Source organism: Scyliorhinus torazame, chromosome 10 (assembly GCF_047496885.1).
Source record: "Scyliorhinus torazame isolate Kashiwa2021f chromosome 10, sScyTor2.1, whole genome shotgun sequence".
Lineage (NCBI taxonomy): Eukaryota > Metazoa > Chordata > Chondrichthyes > Carcharhiniformes > Scyliorhinidae > Scyliorhinus > Scyliorhinus torazame.
In genome coordinates this window covers 104,470,381-104,485,187 of record NC_092716.1, presented here as the reverse complement: position 1 = coordinate 104,485,187, position 14,807 = coordinate 104,470,381, and the positions used below count along the sequence as shown (strand labels likewise).

Genomic DNA, 14,807 nt, shown 5'->3' with positions numbered 1-14,807 from the left:
GCATGTAACCGAGGTCTATCCCCACCTTGGACCACGGAGAAGTCACGATCTCATGCTGTTGCAGTGTTTCCTTGTGCTGAGCTGGTTGAAACTTCTGGCATGTTGTGCAATTGAGGACCGTGTTGGCAATGTCGACTGCCTGCCGAGCTCTGCGTCGACATTTTTCGAACCAAGGTGACCCTCATGGATCTGTCTGAGCACCATGGCTTGCATGCTTTGAGGAATGACGATTCTATCTAGTTTAAGAAGGATCCCCTCGACAACTGTTAACTCGTCCTTAACGTTGAAGAACTGGGGGCACTGCCCCTTTTGCCAGCCATGGGCAAGGTGTTGCATCACGTGCTGCAGTAGAGGATCTTTGGCAGTTTCTTCGCTTATCTGGACAACTCGTTCATCAGTGGCTGGGAGGTTGCTGGCACACAACAGCACCTGTGCCTCGATGTGGCGAATGAAGTTGCCCGGTTCACACGGCATGGTGATGGATTGGGATAGGACATCCGCGACGATCAGCTCCTTGCCCGGCATGTAGACGAGTTCAAAGTCATACCGGCGGAGACGAAGAAGAATTCACTGCAGCCGAGGTGTCATGTCATTTAAATCCTTCTGGATTATGTGGACTAAAGGCCTGTGGTCTGTTTGCACCGTGAACTTCGGCAGACCGTATACGTAGTCATGAAACTTGACTATTCCTGTCAGGAGACCCAGTCACTCCTTTTCGATCTGGGCATACTGTTGTTCGGTCGGAGTCATGGCCCTGGAGGCATATGCCACTGGAGCCCAGGACGAGGAATCGTCTCGCTGGAGGAGCACCACACCAATGCTGTCCTGGCTTGCGTCTGTGGATATCTTGGTATCCTTGGTTGGGTCAAAGAACGCCAGTACTGGAGCTGTGGTGAGCTTCGCCTTCAGCTCAAGCCACTTCGCTTGATGTGCGGGAAGCCACTGGAACACTGTCGACTTTTTAACGAGATGCCGGAGGGCCGTGGTGTGGGATGCCATGTTGGGAATGAATTTTCTGAGAACATTTACCATCCCGAGGAAGAGGAGGACCGCCTTTTTGACCTCTGGTGTCTTCATGGCATTGATTGCCAGCACCTTGTCGGCGTCGGGTTGCACACCTTGCTGTGAAATGTGGTCGCCTAAAAACTTGATAGCGGACCGCCCAAACTAGTATTTGGCCCTGTTGAGCTGGAGGCCATTTTCATGAATCCTCTGGAAAACCTGTTTGAGGCGAGCAATGTGATCCTCGGGCGTCGTGGACCAGATGATCACGTCGTCCACACAGACTCGCACCCCCTCGATGCCCTCCATCATTTGCTCCATTATGTGATGAAATACTTCGGAAGCTGATATGATACCAAAAGGCATGCAGTTGTAGCAGTACCTGCCGAGCGGAGTGTTAAAAGTGCACAGCTTCCGACTGGACTTGTCCAGCTGCATTTGCCAGAAGCCACGGGAGGCGTCCAGCTTGGTAAAGAATTTGGCGTGAGCCATCTCACAGGTCAATTCTTCACGGGATCAATTCTTCACGGGATCGAGTAATGCTCTTGCATGATGTTGCGATTCTGGGGCGTCGTGAATCCCGCCCCGCCCCCGCCGAAGTCTCCGGTACGGGAGATTGGGCGGGGGCGGGAATCGGGCCGCGCCTGTTGGCAGGACCCCCCGTTCAATTCTCCGGCCCGGATGGGCCGAAGTCCCGCCCAGAAATTGCCTGTCCCGCCGGCGTAAATCAAACCTGGTATTTACCGGCGGGACCAGGCAGCGTGGGCGGGCTCCGGGGTCCTGGGGGGGGGGGGGCGCGGGGCGATCTGACCCCGGGGGGTGCCCCCACGGTGGCCTGGCCCGCGATCGGGGCCCACCGATCCGCGGGCGGGCCTGTGCCGTGGGGGCACTCTTTCCCTTCTGCCTCCGCCACTGCCTCCACCATGGCGGAGGCGGAAGAGAATCTCCCCACTGCGCATGCGCCGGGAAACTGTCAGCAGCCGCTGACGTTCCCGCGCATGCGCCGCATTTCCGCGCCAGCTGGCGGGGCAACAAACGCCATTTCCGCCAGCTGGCGGGGCGGAAATCCATCCGGCGTCGGCCTAGCCCCAACATTGAGGGGCTAGGCCGCCAAAGATGCGGAGCATTCCGCACCTTTGGGCCGGCGCGATGCTCGTCTGATTGGCGCCGCCTTTGGCGCCAGTCGGCGGACATCGCGCCGTTGGGGGAGAATTTTGCCCCAGGTCTTCGGGATCAATGCAAATGCGGAGTTCGCCAGAGGGTTTCTTGACGCAGACCATGGAGCTGACCCAGTCTGTGGGTTCTGTGACCTTTGAGATGATGCCCTGGTCTTGGAGCTCTCGTAGCTGCGTTTTCAGACGATGCTTGAGAGGAGCCGGAACCCGGCGTGGTGCATTCGACTGGGGTGGCATTCGGCTTGAGCAATATCTTGTAGCGATATGGTAGCATGCCCATCCCATCAAACACACTGTGGTATTGTGTGAGAATTCTGTCTATCTCAATGGAGATTCGCATTGGGCGAGGCCGTCACCGGTGTCGAGGACATGGCATGAACTTGCTGTACCAGATTTAAGAGTTTGGATGCGCGAGCACCGAGCAGGGATGCCTTGTGAGGCTGGACGATCTTAAATCTCAACGTCGCCTTGATTGCCTTGTGAGAGACACCTAGCTGACCCGACCCACTGGCAGCTATGGCATTACCATTGTAGTCAAGGAGCTGGCAGGCTGGTGGAAGAATGCTAGGTTGGTGTCGGATGCTGTCGAGGTCCGACTGTGATATGCGGTTCGCAGATGCGCCAGTGTCCAATTTAAATCGGATGCGAGACTGGTTGACCGTGATGACGGCACACCACTCGTCATCAGGATCCACACTGAGGATCGAAAGGCGGTTGGCAGGCACCGTGGAGACCAACTTGCATGTGGTGATGATGCCCACCCGATATGGAGACGCGAGGCAGTCAGCATCGGGGTCCGTTGGGCTGTCTGGATCAGAATCCTGCATGCCTTGTTGTACGCAGCGGACACGTCTGCGCTGCAGCTGGGATCGCTGGCTGTTGTTCGGTGGAGTGGACCTGCAGAAGGCCACGTGGTGGCCAGGCTTTCCACACTGTAGACATCGCCTGCCTTTGCCTGGACATTGCCGCTTTAAATGGGCGGAGCACCAATTTGGACATCTGATTCCATGATCCAGGATCAGGTCGTTTTCAGGGTCCAGTCCGACTCCCTGCGGGAGCAGCTCCTCAAAACGCTGACGTCAGCACGTTCTGTGCGCCATCGCGCATGCGCAGTGCAGTCGGCCGACGTTCGCGCAGGCGCCTCGGTCTTCGGCCTCATCGTCCACCCGGTCGTGGCGCGCATGCGTGGGGACCCGAGAAAAGCGCGCGAAACGGCCACTCTCCTCGATGCTCAGACCTTGCATTTTCACTATGTCCTGCACCCTTTCTGCCTCGTGGGAGGCTAGTTTTGCAGTTTCTGCCGCCCTGATGCGGGAGTAGCGATTTCTGGCATGCTCATGGACAATGCATGTTTCGATGATGACGGAGAGGATCAACTGTTTAATTTTGAGGAGCTGCTCCCGCAGGGAGTCGGACTGGACCCTGAAAACGACCTGATCCTGGATCATGGAATCAGTTGTCGAGTCATAATTACATGACTGCGCTAGGATGCGGAGATGGGTCAAGAAGGACTGAAAAGGTTTATCCTTACCCTGAAGCCTCTGTTGGAAGATGTACCGTTCAAAGCTCTCATTCACCTCAATGTCGCAGTGGCTGTCGAATTTCAGCAGAACTGTCTTGAACTTTGTCTTGTCTTCGCCATCGGCAAACGTAAGCGAGTTATAGATGTGGATGGCGTGATCCCCCGCAGTCGACAGGAACAGCGCAATCTTTCTGGCATCCGATGCTGCCTCAAGGTTGGAAGCCTCGATGTACAGAAGGAACTTTTGTTTGAAGACTTTCCAGTTGGCGCCGAGATTGCTGGAGATCCGGAGTTGCGAAGAAGGCTGGATCTTCTCCATGCCGCTGGATGGCTGCTTCTGGTCGTTGCAGATGCACTAGAGGTAGGTTCGTTAGGATTAATAACACCCTGGTACCATGATGAGTTAAGTAAGTTGGTTCAACGTTGAGTGCAACTGGATGCAGTGAAACTAGAAACAGGCTTCTGACACAGGAGATGGTCCAACGCTGTTTTATTGAACTTCCTGATTGCTGTCCATAGTCTGCTGTGGGTTGACACTCTATCAATCTAACTGATAACCTCCTACTGGCTTGACCAGACTAACTCTGTACCTCACGGTGATAGTGCTCACTGGCTTGTGCACTCTTACTATCTCAGCAGCTGTGTCCTGTAGAGAGAGAGTCTTAATGCCTTGTGTGCTTTATAGTGGTGGTGTCCTGTTTGGTGATTGGTTGTTATGTGTCCTGTGTGTCAATCACTGCCTGTCTGCATCTCATTATATACATGAGTGGATATTATGGCACTTATGTAATTCAGGTCAATGGATTGGTGGGGAGGGAGGTGGGGAGAAAGTGGGAGGGGCAGAAACAGGCTATTTGGCTCAACCAGTCAATGCTGGCATTTATGCTCCACTTTATTCATATATGTTGGTTGCTGAAGTTGAAATCATGAAGCAGAGACTTTCTTTAGCAAGAGCAGTTAATGACTTTGTTCAGTCTCATAGTTCTCCTCATACATCCCCAGTGTCCCACCTGTCCCCTATTTATACTCTTTTTCGCTAACACATTAACCAACCTGAAAAAAACAAACAGAAAAATTAAAAGACCAGCCCCTTAAAGGGACACTGCATCAAACAAAACCAAATCACATCTATTTATACTAAAACAAATAATCAACTGATTAATACAAATGAGAGGGGGTGATAGCACTTGGTGGGGCACTGTAACTAAAACAAAATATCAAAAAGAAACTACTGACTAAACCAAAATGTCAATCCTAGGGTAATGATGCACCGCAGATCCCACGGAGCCTTCCGGTCACGGAAGGCCTGAAGCACCGGGTGCTTCATCTTCAAGGCCACCTGGTCACGAATGTAGCTGCGATAGAAGGGCAGATAGTCAGATTGAATGACCGTTTACTGCTTGAAACTATTAATGGCCAACTTGGCCAGACCCAGGAGCGGGCTGAAGAGGAGGTCCCCCTCTCTCCCAACCCCGTCCGCATAGGGCGACCCAAGATTAGACGCGGGAGGCTGAAGTGCATCTAAATAGTGTGGAGCATCCCCTTCAAATAATGAAAAAGGGGTTGCAACCTCAGGCAATCTATATAAACGTGGAACACAGACTCCCTTGGCTGCAGAAACGACATGGGACCTTGAAGTCTGTGAAACACCTTAGTCTATGACTGCATGGCACCCCTGCAAGCAACATGTTCCACTTTAGATCCCAGATAGAGAAAGGAAGGACTCCCATACAGAGAGCCCTCCATTGGCACCTTCCCCACCACAGTCCCCTATTTATACCCTTTTGAACAAAACAGTGAACCAATTAAACTAAATCAAATAAACTGAGGGACAAATGAAAAGAGCAGTCCCTTATAGGGATACTGCATCAAAGAAAAACAGCTCACAAAGGAAACTTGTAACATTAAACCAAAATGTGATTAAACGGATCAATAATGGTGGCACAATGGTTAGTAGCACTGCTGCCTCTCAGCACCAGGAACCTGGATTCGATTCTGGTCTTGGTTGGCTGTCTGTGTGGAGTTTGCATGTTCTCCTCATGTCTGCGTGGACAGGTTTCCTCCCATAGTCCAAAGATGTACAGGTTAGGTGGACCAGCCATGCTAAATTGCCCCTTAGTGTCCAAAGATGTGTAGGTTCAATGGAATGGCCATGATCAATGCTTGGGTTTACATGCATAGGGTGAGGGAGTGGGCCTAGGTGGTGTTCTTTTGATGGGTCAGTGCAAACTCAATGGGTCAAATGGCCTCCTTCTACACTGTAGGGATTCTAATGATTCTATGAATAAAACACCCTAATCTCCATGGTAACCACTCGGCCTCAATGGTGTCCACGTGCTCCCCTTTCTGCACCAGGTGCCTGAAGATCAGGAGTGTGGGACTGAAGTGCAAACAAAACTCTAATAAAATGTTTTTCAAATAACTGAAAAGGGAGTGTGGTCTACAACAACTTACATACATGTGGTCCATTAACTCCATGAGGCTGCAAAAAATGCATGCCTCTTGGAAGTCTGTGAACCGACGCATCCTACAGTTGTATGGGACTGCTGTATGCAACACCATTCACCCCAGGTCATCAATTGCAAGAGGGAAAACACCTGTTAGGACAGACCTCCACTAGGAACCTCCCCATCACAGGCCCCAAAATATACTTTAAAAAAAAAAATATAGAGTACCCAATTTTTTTCCAATTAAGGGGGCAATTTATCATGTTCAATCCACCTACTTTGCACATCTTTGGGTTGTGGGGGCGAAACCCACGCAAACACAAGGAGAATGTGCAAACTCCACACGGACAGTGACCCAGAGCCGGAATCAAACCTGGGACCTCGGCGCCGTGAGACTGCAGTGCTACCACTGCGCCACCGTGCTGCCTGAAGTATACTCTTTTAATATAAACCAAAACAATTAAAGAAACATGAGAGGGCGTGACAGCCGCTAGTGGGGCAGTGTAACTAAAACAAAATATCAAAGAAACTTAACTAACTAAACCAAAATGTCATTACTGGAGGTGATGAAGCACTCCAGCCCCTGCGTGCCCACCAATCATGGAAAGGTCCGCTATTTATATAAATATTTAAAATAAATTTAGAGTACCCAATTCATTTTTTCCAATTAAGGGGCAATTTAACATGGCCAATTGACCTGCCCTGCACATCTTTGGGTTGTGGGGGCGAAACCCACGCAAACATGGGGAGATTGTGCAAACCCCACACGGACAGTGACCCAGAGCCGGGATCGAACTTGGGACCTCGGCGTCGTGAGGCAGCAATGCTAACCACTCTGCCTCTGTGCTGCACCCCTCCTTATATTTTTTAAGAATTTTGTTTCAGCTGACCCATACCTTCCATAGGACAATTTCATTGAATTCAAATTTGACCATTAACCGAGAGGGGTTTTCGAACCTGAAACCCCAGAGCATTGCTCTATATCAGTGGATTACCAATTCAATGGCCATACCACATACAACAGGAGGAACCTAAAGGGATTAGAACTGAACATAACAGGCGCTGTGATTGTTTTAAGACAGGTTAGTGTCGTTGGCCAGTACCAGGATGAAACTCATAACCTTGGTGTTATTAGTACCACATTCTAAACATCTGAGTTAACCAATCAGCAATTCAAATTTCCCCATCTGCCCTGGTGGGATGTGAACCTGGGTTCCCAGAATATTGCTGTGCGTCTCCAGATTGATAGTCCAGTGACAACGTGCTCAAAGTACTTAATTAAACAATGCCCTTCACCTGCGTATCCTAACAAAGTAACATACCATTAACACATTTGAGCCACCTCCCATATTTCCTATCCTAAATCTACTATTGTAATCCTCTATGTCTATTCACTTCTACCTTAAAAGTCTTGTCCAACTTCTCCTTAAATGTCTCCGTGGTCTTCACTTCTACCACTTCCTGTAACACATCCTCGCCACTCTTTGATTAAAGAAATTTCTGAAATCCCATTGGATTTCTTGATCAATATTCCTGTTTTAAAAAAAATACATTTAGAGTACCCAATTCTTTATTATTACAATTAAGGGGCAATTTAGCATGGCCAATCCACCTACTCCTCATGCCGCAGTTCCCTGCCATCGGGCGTAGTGGCTGTCGTCAGGGAGCCGCTGCTCAGGAATCCGCACCTCCGCCAATACCATTGAGTGGCTGGCAGAGGAGCGAGCTGTGGCTGCCGGGGGGATCAGGATCGGGGTCATGCCGGGTGGCGGAGGAGTGGGCTGGATGACATCCTACGAGTTAGCACAAGCGGCGGTGGACGTCTGGCTCGCAGCCAATGCCATCCGAGACCTCAAAACGGTTGTGCTCGGAACCGATGGCACTCGCGGTTTGGAGGACACGCAGGTGTGCGGTGGTATCCTGCCTATGGGCGAACCCCTGCCATTAGGCAACAGTGCTAACCACTGCACCACCATGCCACCCCTAATCTTTCTGTTTTTAACTTGGTTTCACTTTCTCAGTGTAGGAAATGCGGCTGCCAATTTTCGCACAGCAAGATCTCAAAAGCAACAATAATAGTCCTGTTGCTCAGGGCAAAGACAACACTAAATTAAGAAACTGATATTCGTTGCAACCGTGGCTGAATTTGTTCCTCTCAATGGGATAGCAATGAGAGGTCAACATTTTGTTTCTCTGGATGAACTCAGTTGTGATGTCACCAATGGTGGAATAGGTTCTGCTTTTACTCCTGGGACAGCAACACAGAGAGGCACTGGTGTCCTTATAATAGTACCCCTGTGTGGGACGGTTCCAGTAGGGGAAAATCAGAAGGAGATAAAGACAAGAATAATTTGCTGATCCGAATGATGCAAAATAATAAACTAGAGTGAAAGGAAATCATAATCAGCGAATCAATTCCGACCACTCCAAACCAGCGTCATCATGACGCGCGCCGTGCGCACGCAATGCCATTGGAGCCTCATTGGCTGGCATACTCATGATGCTCCGTCCCGATGGGCCAGATTCCTGATGCCGTGGGTCAAGAGTGGTCCCAGTGTTCGTGAACCCGGCGTGCCGGCTGCGGACTGTGTCCAGCGCTACCACACTCGTCTGGGATCCGTGCTGCTGGCCGGGGACGGGGTGCGTCTGTCAGGGCTAGTGGAGGGTGGCTGGGGGGTGGGCTGTGGGGCCGTGGTCGGCGGGTCAGGTTTAGCACAAGCCGGCGCCATGTTGTACGGTGCGACCGGTACAGATCGTCAGCCATGTGCATGTGTTGCTTGGGACCCGGCTATTCTCCGGCCATTCTTGGCACGGGTGGTGGGTGTTTCAGTCGGCGCCGGTACAAGCCTCTCATCGGTACCGGAATCGGTGAGGGGTCAGTGCCAATTTCCTGTTGTTAAAGTTGATACATTCGACGCTGGCGTCAGCCCTTAGTCTCAAGAATGGAGAATCCAGCCCCAGGTCTTCATTGATTGAATTACAGATTGAATGTTGGTAAGTTGTAGAATAAACCTGGAATGGTTGTCTTCCAGGAGTGGCAGAGTTTCAGTAACTCGGGCACTAGGAGTTCAGTAACCAGATCTACAGCGTTCTGCTCCAATTGCAGTTCATCCAGAGGTCATTGCTAAAGGAAGCTGTTTCTAATTGAGTCCATGATTCAGTACATGCTTACAAACACTCTCAGGGCCCCTCTGTAAATACTGACATACAACGAGGGCCCCCACACACCCGTGCAAATAATAACACATTAGCAGCATCCCCATCCGTCCCCGCAATGTCCCTGTGAATACTGACATTCTGGAGACCCCAGTGGGAAACATCTGGAGACTCCCTGTAAATACAGACATATTACTAGGGAACACTATGTTCCTTCGAATTGTTTGCATTGTTGTACTTAATGAATCTTGTCATGACCATCAATATCCAGGTAATGTGCGCCAGCCCTAGAAACAAAAATCTTGTTTTAAGAACTAGGAGCAGGATGGGCCATCTGGCCCCTCGAGCCTGCTCCACTATTCAATAAGATCTTGGCTGATCTTTTTGTGGACTCAGCTCCATTTACCCGCCTGCTCACCATAACCATTAATTCCTTTACTGTTCAACAATCTATCTATCGTTGTCTTTTTAAAAAAAAAAAAATTTAGAGTACCCAATTAATTTTTTCCAATTAAGGGGCAATTTAGTGTGGCCTATCCACCTGCCCTGCACATCTTTGGGTTGTGGGGGCGAAACCCACGCAAACACGGGGAGAATGTGCAAACTCCATATGGACAGTGACCCAGAGCCAGGATTAAACCTGGGACCTCGGTGCTGTGAGGCAGCAGTGCTAACCACTGCGCCACCGTGCTGCCTATCTATCGTTGTCTTAAAAACATTGAACGAGGTAGCCACAACTCTTCACTGGCCAGGATATTCCACAAATTCGCAACCCTTTGGGTGAAGACGTTCCTTCTCAACTAAGTCCTAAATCTGCTCCCCCTTATTTTGAGGCTATGCCCCCTGGCTCTAGTTTCATCTGTCAGTGGAAACAACCTCCCTGCTTCTATTTTATCTATTCCCTTCATAATTTTATATGTTTCTATCAGATCCTCTCTCATTCTTCTAAATTCCAATGAGTATAGTCCCAATCTTTCCAGTCTCTCCTCATAAGCCAATCCTCACAACTCTGGAATCAACCCAGTGAATCTCCTCTGCACCCCTTCCAGTGCCAGTACACCTTTCTCTAGTTAGGAGATAAAAACTGTACACAGCGACAGTCTCATGCTCTACCAACTGAGCTAGCTGGGCAGTTTGCCTTTGTTTAGCTGTTAAAAAGGCTATGCAGTTATGGCTGGTAAAAAGGATATGCAGTAAGTAAGCTTCACAGGCCTATTTAACCAATAAAATCTTACTATTACCCAGCTGCATCACATTCAAACTTAATCAAATTCAAGTTGACTAAGCAGCTCAATAGTTGACAACCTACTGCCACATTTTAATGATATGAGAGCTTCCAGAAGCTCAGTTTATACAAAAGGAAGAGTTGACATTTATATCGCACCATTCAGGACATTCCAAGGTGCTTTCCAACCAGTGATATACAGGCATTCCTTGTTTAGCACTCCTACTGTGTTCCTAAAAAACAGCTAAACAAAATCACTTTCCCATAGGAAAATATGTAAATAAGGCTGTGTTATATTTCTGAGCTGTAACTTTTGCATTAAATGCCTTTTAGCTGCTTTGAACCTAAATGACCCCAAAATTCTCCAACTATTAATTGGGGGCAGCACGGTAACACAGAGGTTAGCACGGTTGCTTCACAGCTTCAGGGTCCAGGGTTCGATTCACTGTCTTTGCGGAGTCTGCATGTTCTCCCGTGTCTGCGGGGTTTCCTCCGGGTGCTCCGGTTTCCTCCCACAGTCCAAAGATGTGCAGGTTAGGTCGATTGGCCATGCTAAATTGCCCTTAGTGTCCAAAAAGGTTAGGTGGGGTTCCGGGGATAGGGTGGAGGTGTGGGGCTTAAGTTTTTCTCTTTCCAAAGGCCGGTGCAGACTCAATGTTCTTATCAATTCTGAATAGTTTACCTCCTGCTCACCGCTTCCCACTTTCAGCTCGCTGTCTCTCCCGCTCGCGACCTCTCCCATTCACTGCCTCCCCTGACGTGCCATCTCTCCATACGTGCCGCCTTTCCAGTCCCCTGCCTTTCCTGCTCACTGCCTCGCTTGTTCACTGCCTCTCCTGCCTGCTGCCTCTCCCGACACGCCATCTCACCCAACTTGCCATTTTGCCGGCCTGCCACTGCCCTCCTGAACCCTCCTCTCTTTCTCTCTCGCTCGAAATTCTGATTCTGTAAATCCTTGCATCTCTGCTGGGGTAACATCAGCCAAATTGCATTAAAGTGACATTTGCCTCAAATAAATAATTGCATCACAGAAACAAATATTTGCACCCATAGAACTCACAGCCTCAGAAACTACTCATAAGTTCGCAATGAGTCAGACAACCCCTCAAATGGTGGCTCCTTTTCTCCACCATCTTCCACTTCTAGGGTTCTCTCTCTCTTCCTGCTCTGACAATGGGCAGCTGCCAGCTGATCAGTTGTTGTCATGTGGTCGCCCGCATTGAGCAAGATCAGGCACCAATGGCAATCTGGCCACGTGTGGTATCACAGTTTCACAACATCTTGGTAGCATTAATGCACCTGGTGGATTAATGCTGCCATTGTGGGGGGATTCACCTTGTAGCGTCTCGTGAGATTGCGTTGAATCTCGTGAGGCATTGCAAGCCGGGTACATCCCAGGAGTTGGGTCTCCCGGGTTTCAACGGCCACGCTGCGCCACGGTGAGCTACTTTTCCAGCTCAGCATGGCCAGAGGATCGCGCCCATGTAATTTGTGATGATTTTAGTGTGTTACCAGGGAAGGACACCTGATTAGGAATATTCAAATTGATTTGCAAAAAAGATGGACCTGGATTTGTGAAGTGACAACACACTCAGTTATTTGCTGAGGGGAGATTAGAGCTTTGACAGTACTGAGTAATTAATATTTATAATGTCAGCTAGCATACTGACTAGGAAAGGAAGGTCAGTATAATAACCAGCATGGGACACACTGTTTGGTGGGATGATTGTTTCCCTGTGCTCCTTGGAGAGTATGAACTTGGGGTAGCTTATCCGTAGAGCATGGAGAAACGATCATCCCCAAACACTGCATGTCCCATGTTGGTTATTACAGTCAACTTGGCACAGCCCCTTCCCTATCTCGGTAATCTTCTTCCGTCCTAAAGCCTCTGAGATATCTGCACTCTTCCAATTCCAGCCTCTTGAGCGTCCCCAGTTTTAATCATCCCACCATTGGTAGTTGTGCTTTCAGCTGACTGGGTTCTAGTTATCTTCCTAAACCTCTCTGCATCTCTACTTCACTTGATCTGTTTCACAAAGCTTTTGGTCATCTGCACTAATATCTCCTCATGTGGTTCAATGACATTTTATTTTATAAAACCTCTGTGAAGTGTCTTTGGATAGTTTTATTTAATTAAATGTGCTAAAAAAGTACACATTCCCACAGTTGTTAATCGCTTCCTAGAGCAGATTATCTGTTCATTGCTGCTTGTGATAACTCGTATGCAAAATGGCTTCTCTTTTTCTAATCTTAGGATGGTGTTGACACTCCAGGAGTATTTCCATGGCTGTAAAGCACTAAAGACGCTACGGATATGCAAGTCTTTCTTTTACTAAAGCAGATGGTATAAGGAGGTTTAAGAATCAGCGAGGTATCTCCTTTTTGGAGAGAGGAGAGGTTGAGGGATGTGGTGTGAAGACAGGCAGGCACAGCTAAAATCAGCCAGTAAGGCCATATAGGCTTATTAATCTTATTGATCATTTCCCAATGTGCCCCACACTATGACATGCCTGGCTCACCAGGGCTGTCTATCTCTCTCTGCAGGTGGTGGTGCGGCTCAGTGAAGACCTGTTGTCTCAAGCGGTGATGATGGTGGAGAACTGTCGACCCACCCTGACCATTAATCTGGCGGGGGCTCGCCAGTACTGGCTGGAGGGAATGTTACGCCATGAGATAGGTCAGTTTTACAAATAAATCAGGTAGGATCAATAGATAATTTTGTGTTTTATTACCTTTTCCCCCTTCCCCATGGTCACCGTCCAGCCTTTATTATTATGCCCAAAGCTCCACGTGTGAACATGGACAATCAGCTTCTATTCCACCAGGAGTATTATTACAGTTGAACCCAACTGGCCCATGTTGTGCATCTACACAGGCACCAGTGATGGAGTCACTGGAACTGGCCAAACAGCCTTGGTTTAGACCATTTTTTTTGCCACAGTCCAAAGGCATCCAAGCCAAATACCGTGGCTTCCTCCTGTCCATGCTCAATGCAGCACAGTTCGAGTCTCAAACCTAGCCTCTTCCTGATGTTTGGTTCCTGTTCTAATGCCAGTGTACTGAGCCTTCCGATAAAGCATTTCTTTACTGGCCAGTGTCAAAATTTACAGTAGTTTACAAAGTCAGCCACTACTTTTCCACCCGATCACTCTGCAAGTCACAAGAGAGATTGTGTTCAGTACATCTTGTCCTCGTGACAAAGTGTTGAACAAACCTTTCTTTATTTCAAGCAACAGAATGTAAATTGTGCCAAAACATATCATCATTTTGTAAACCATTGTGCTTTCTCTCCTGTCACTTTATGGTGGTCTGGGATGTGTCCCTTTCCTTTGATTTCCCTTGATCCCAAGGCCCCTTCTTTGTTCTTACCCGTGATGAGATGGATGCACTGAACAGTTCATGGCACCGTGGTATCTGTAAAGCTCTGCTGCTCTTCACTGACATTTTGTTCTTGGGAATGATCCTCATGAGGAAGCTCTCTCTCTCTGATGTGGTGAAACTTTATTTTCTCCTTGCATTAAAAAAAAATGTTTACTATCAGGAACGCACTACATTCGAGGCGTCAACAACAGCCATCAGCCCTGGCACAGCGCAGCGGGCAGGAAGCTGTACGGTCTGAAGCCAGCCAACCCGACCGAGGAAGGCCTCGCCAGCCTTAACAGTGTTCTGTACCGCAAGTATCCTTTCCTGTGGCGGGCAGCCCTGCTCTACTACACCGTCTTCCAGGCCAGTCGGATGCCCTTCTGCCAGCTCTTTGAAGATATCGCCAAGTTTGTCGAGGACCCAAACACTCGATGGGAGTATTGCGTGAGAGCCAAGAGAGGCCAAGCAGACACTTCTCAGCCAGGTCACATGTATTTACAACTAGATTCTTTTAAGTTGGAACAGGAGTGGTAACATAGTGGTTATATTGTTACTGGGCTAATAATCCAGTGTATTTTTCTTTATTCATTCATATTCAGAAGGTGGTGTGGAGCTGCCTTCTTGAACAGCTGCAGCCCCTGATGTGTTGCTAGGGAGGCTATTCTCAGATTTTGACCCAGCGACAGTGAAGGAACGGCGATATATTTCCAAGTCAGGGTGGTGAGTGACTTGGACGGGAACCTCCAGTTGGTGGTGTTCCCAGGTAACTGCTGTCCTTGTCCTTCTAGGTGGTCGTGGTCATGGGTTTGGAAGGTGCTGCGTAAGGAACCTTGATGAGTTCCTTCAGTGCATCTTGTAGGTGATACACACTGCTGCCACTATTCATTGGTGGGGGAGGGTTTGAATCTTTGTGGAAG

General features: G+C 49.1%; 1 protein-coding gene across 4 annotated transcripts in view; it reads left to right on the top strand.

Annotated features, from left to right (window-relative positions):
* The window catches only part of kiaa0895l, a 192,000-nt gene that overhangs the window by 165,808 nt on the left and 11,385 nt on the right, over nt 1–14,807 (top strand). For all 4 annotated transcript variants that reach the window (XM_072518554.1, XM_072518556.1, XM_072518555.1 and 1 more), the window contains 2 exons: nt 13,072–13,204; nt 14,069–14,374. In XM_072518554.1, the coding sequence (XP_072374655.1) occupies nt 13,072–13,204; nt 14,069–14,374 (439 nt within the window). The remainder of the gene's footprint in view (nt 1–13,071; nt 13,205–14,068; nt 14,375–14,807) is intronic.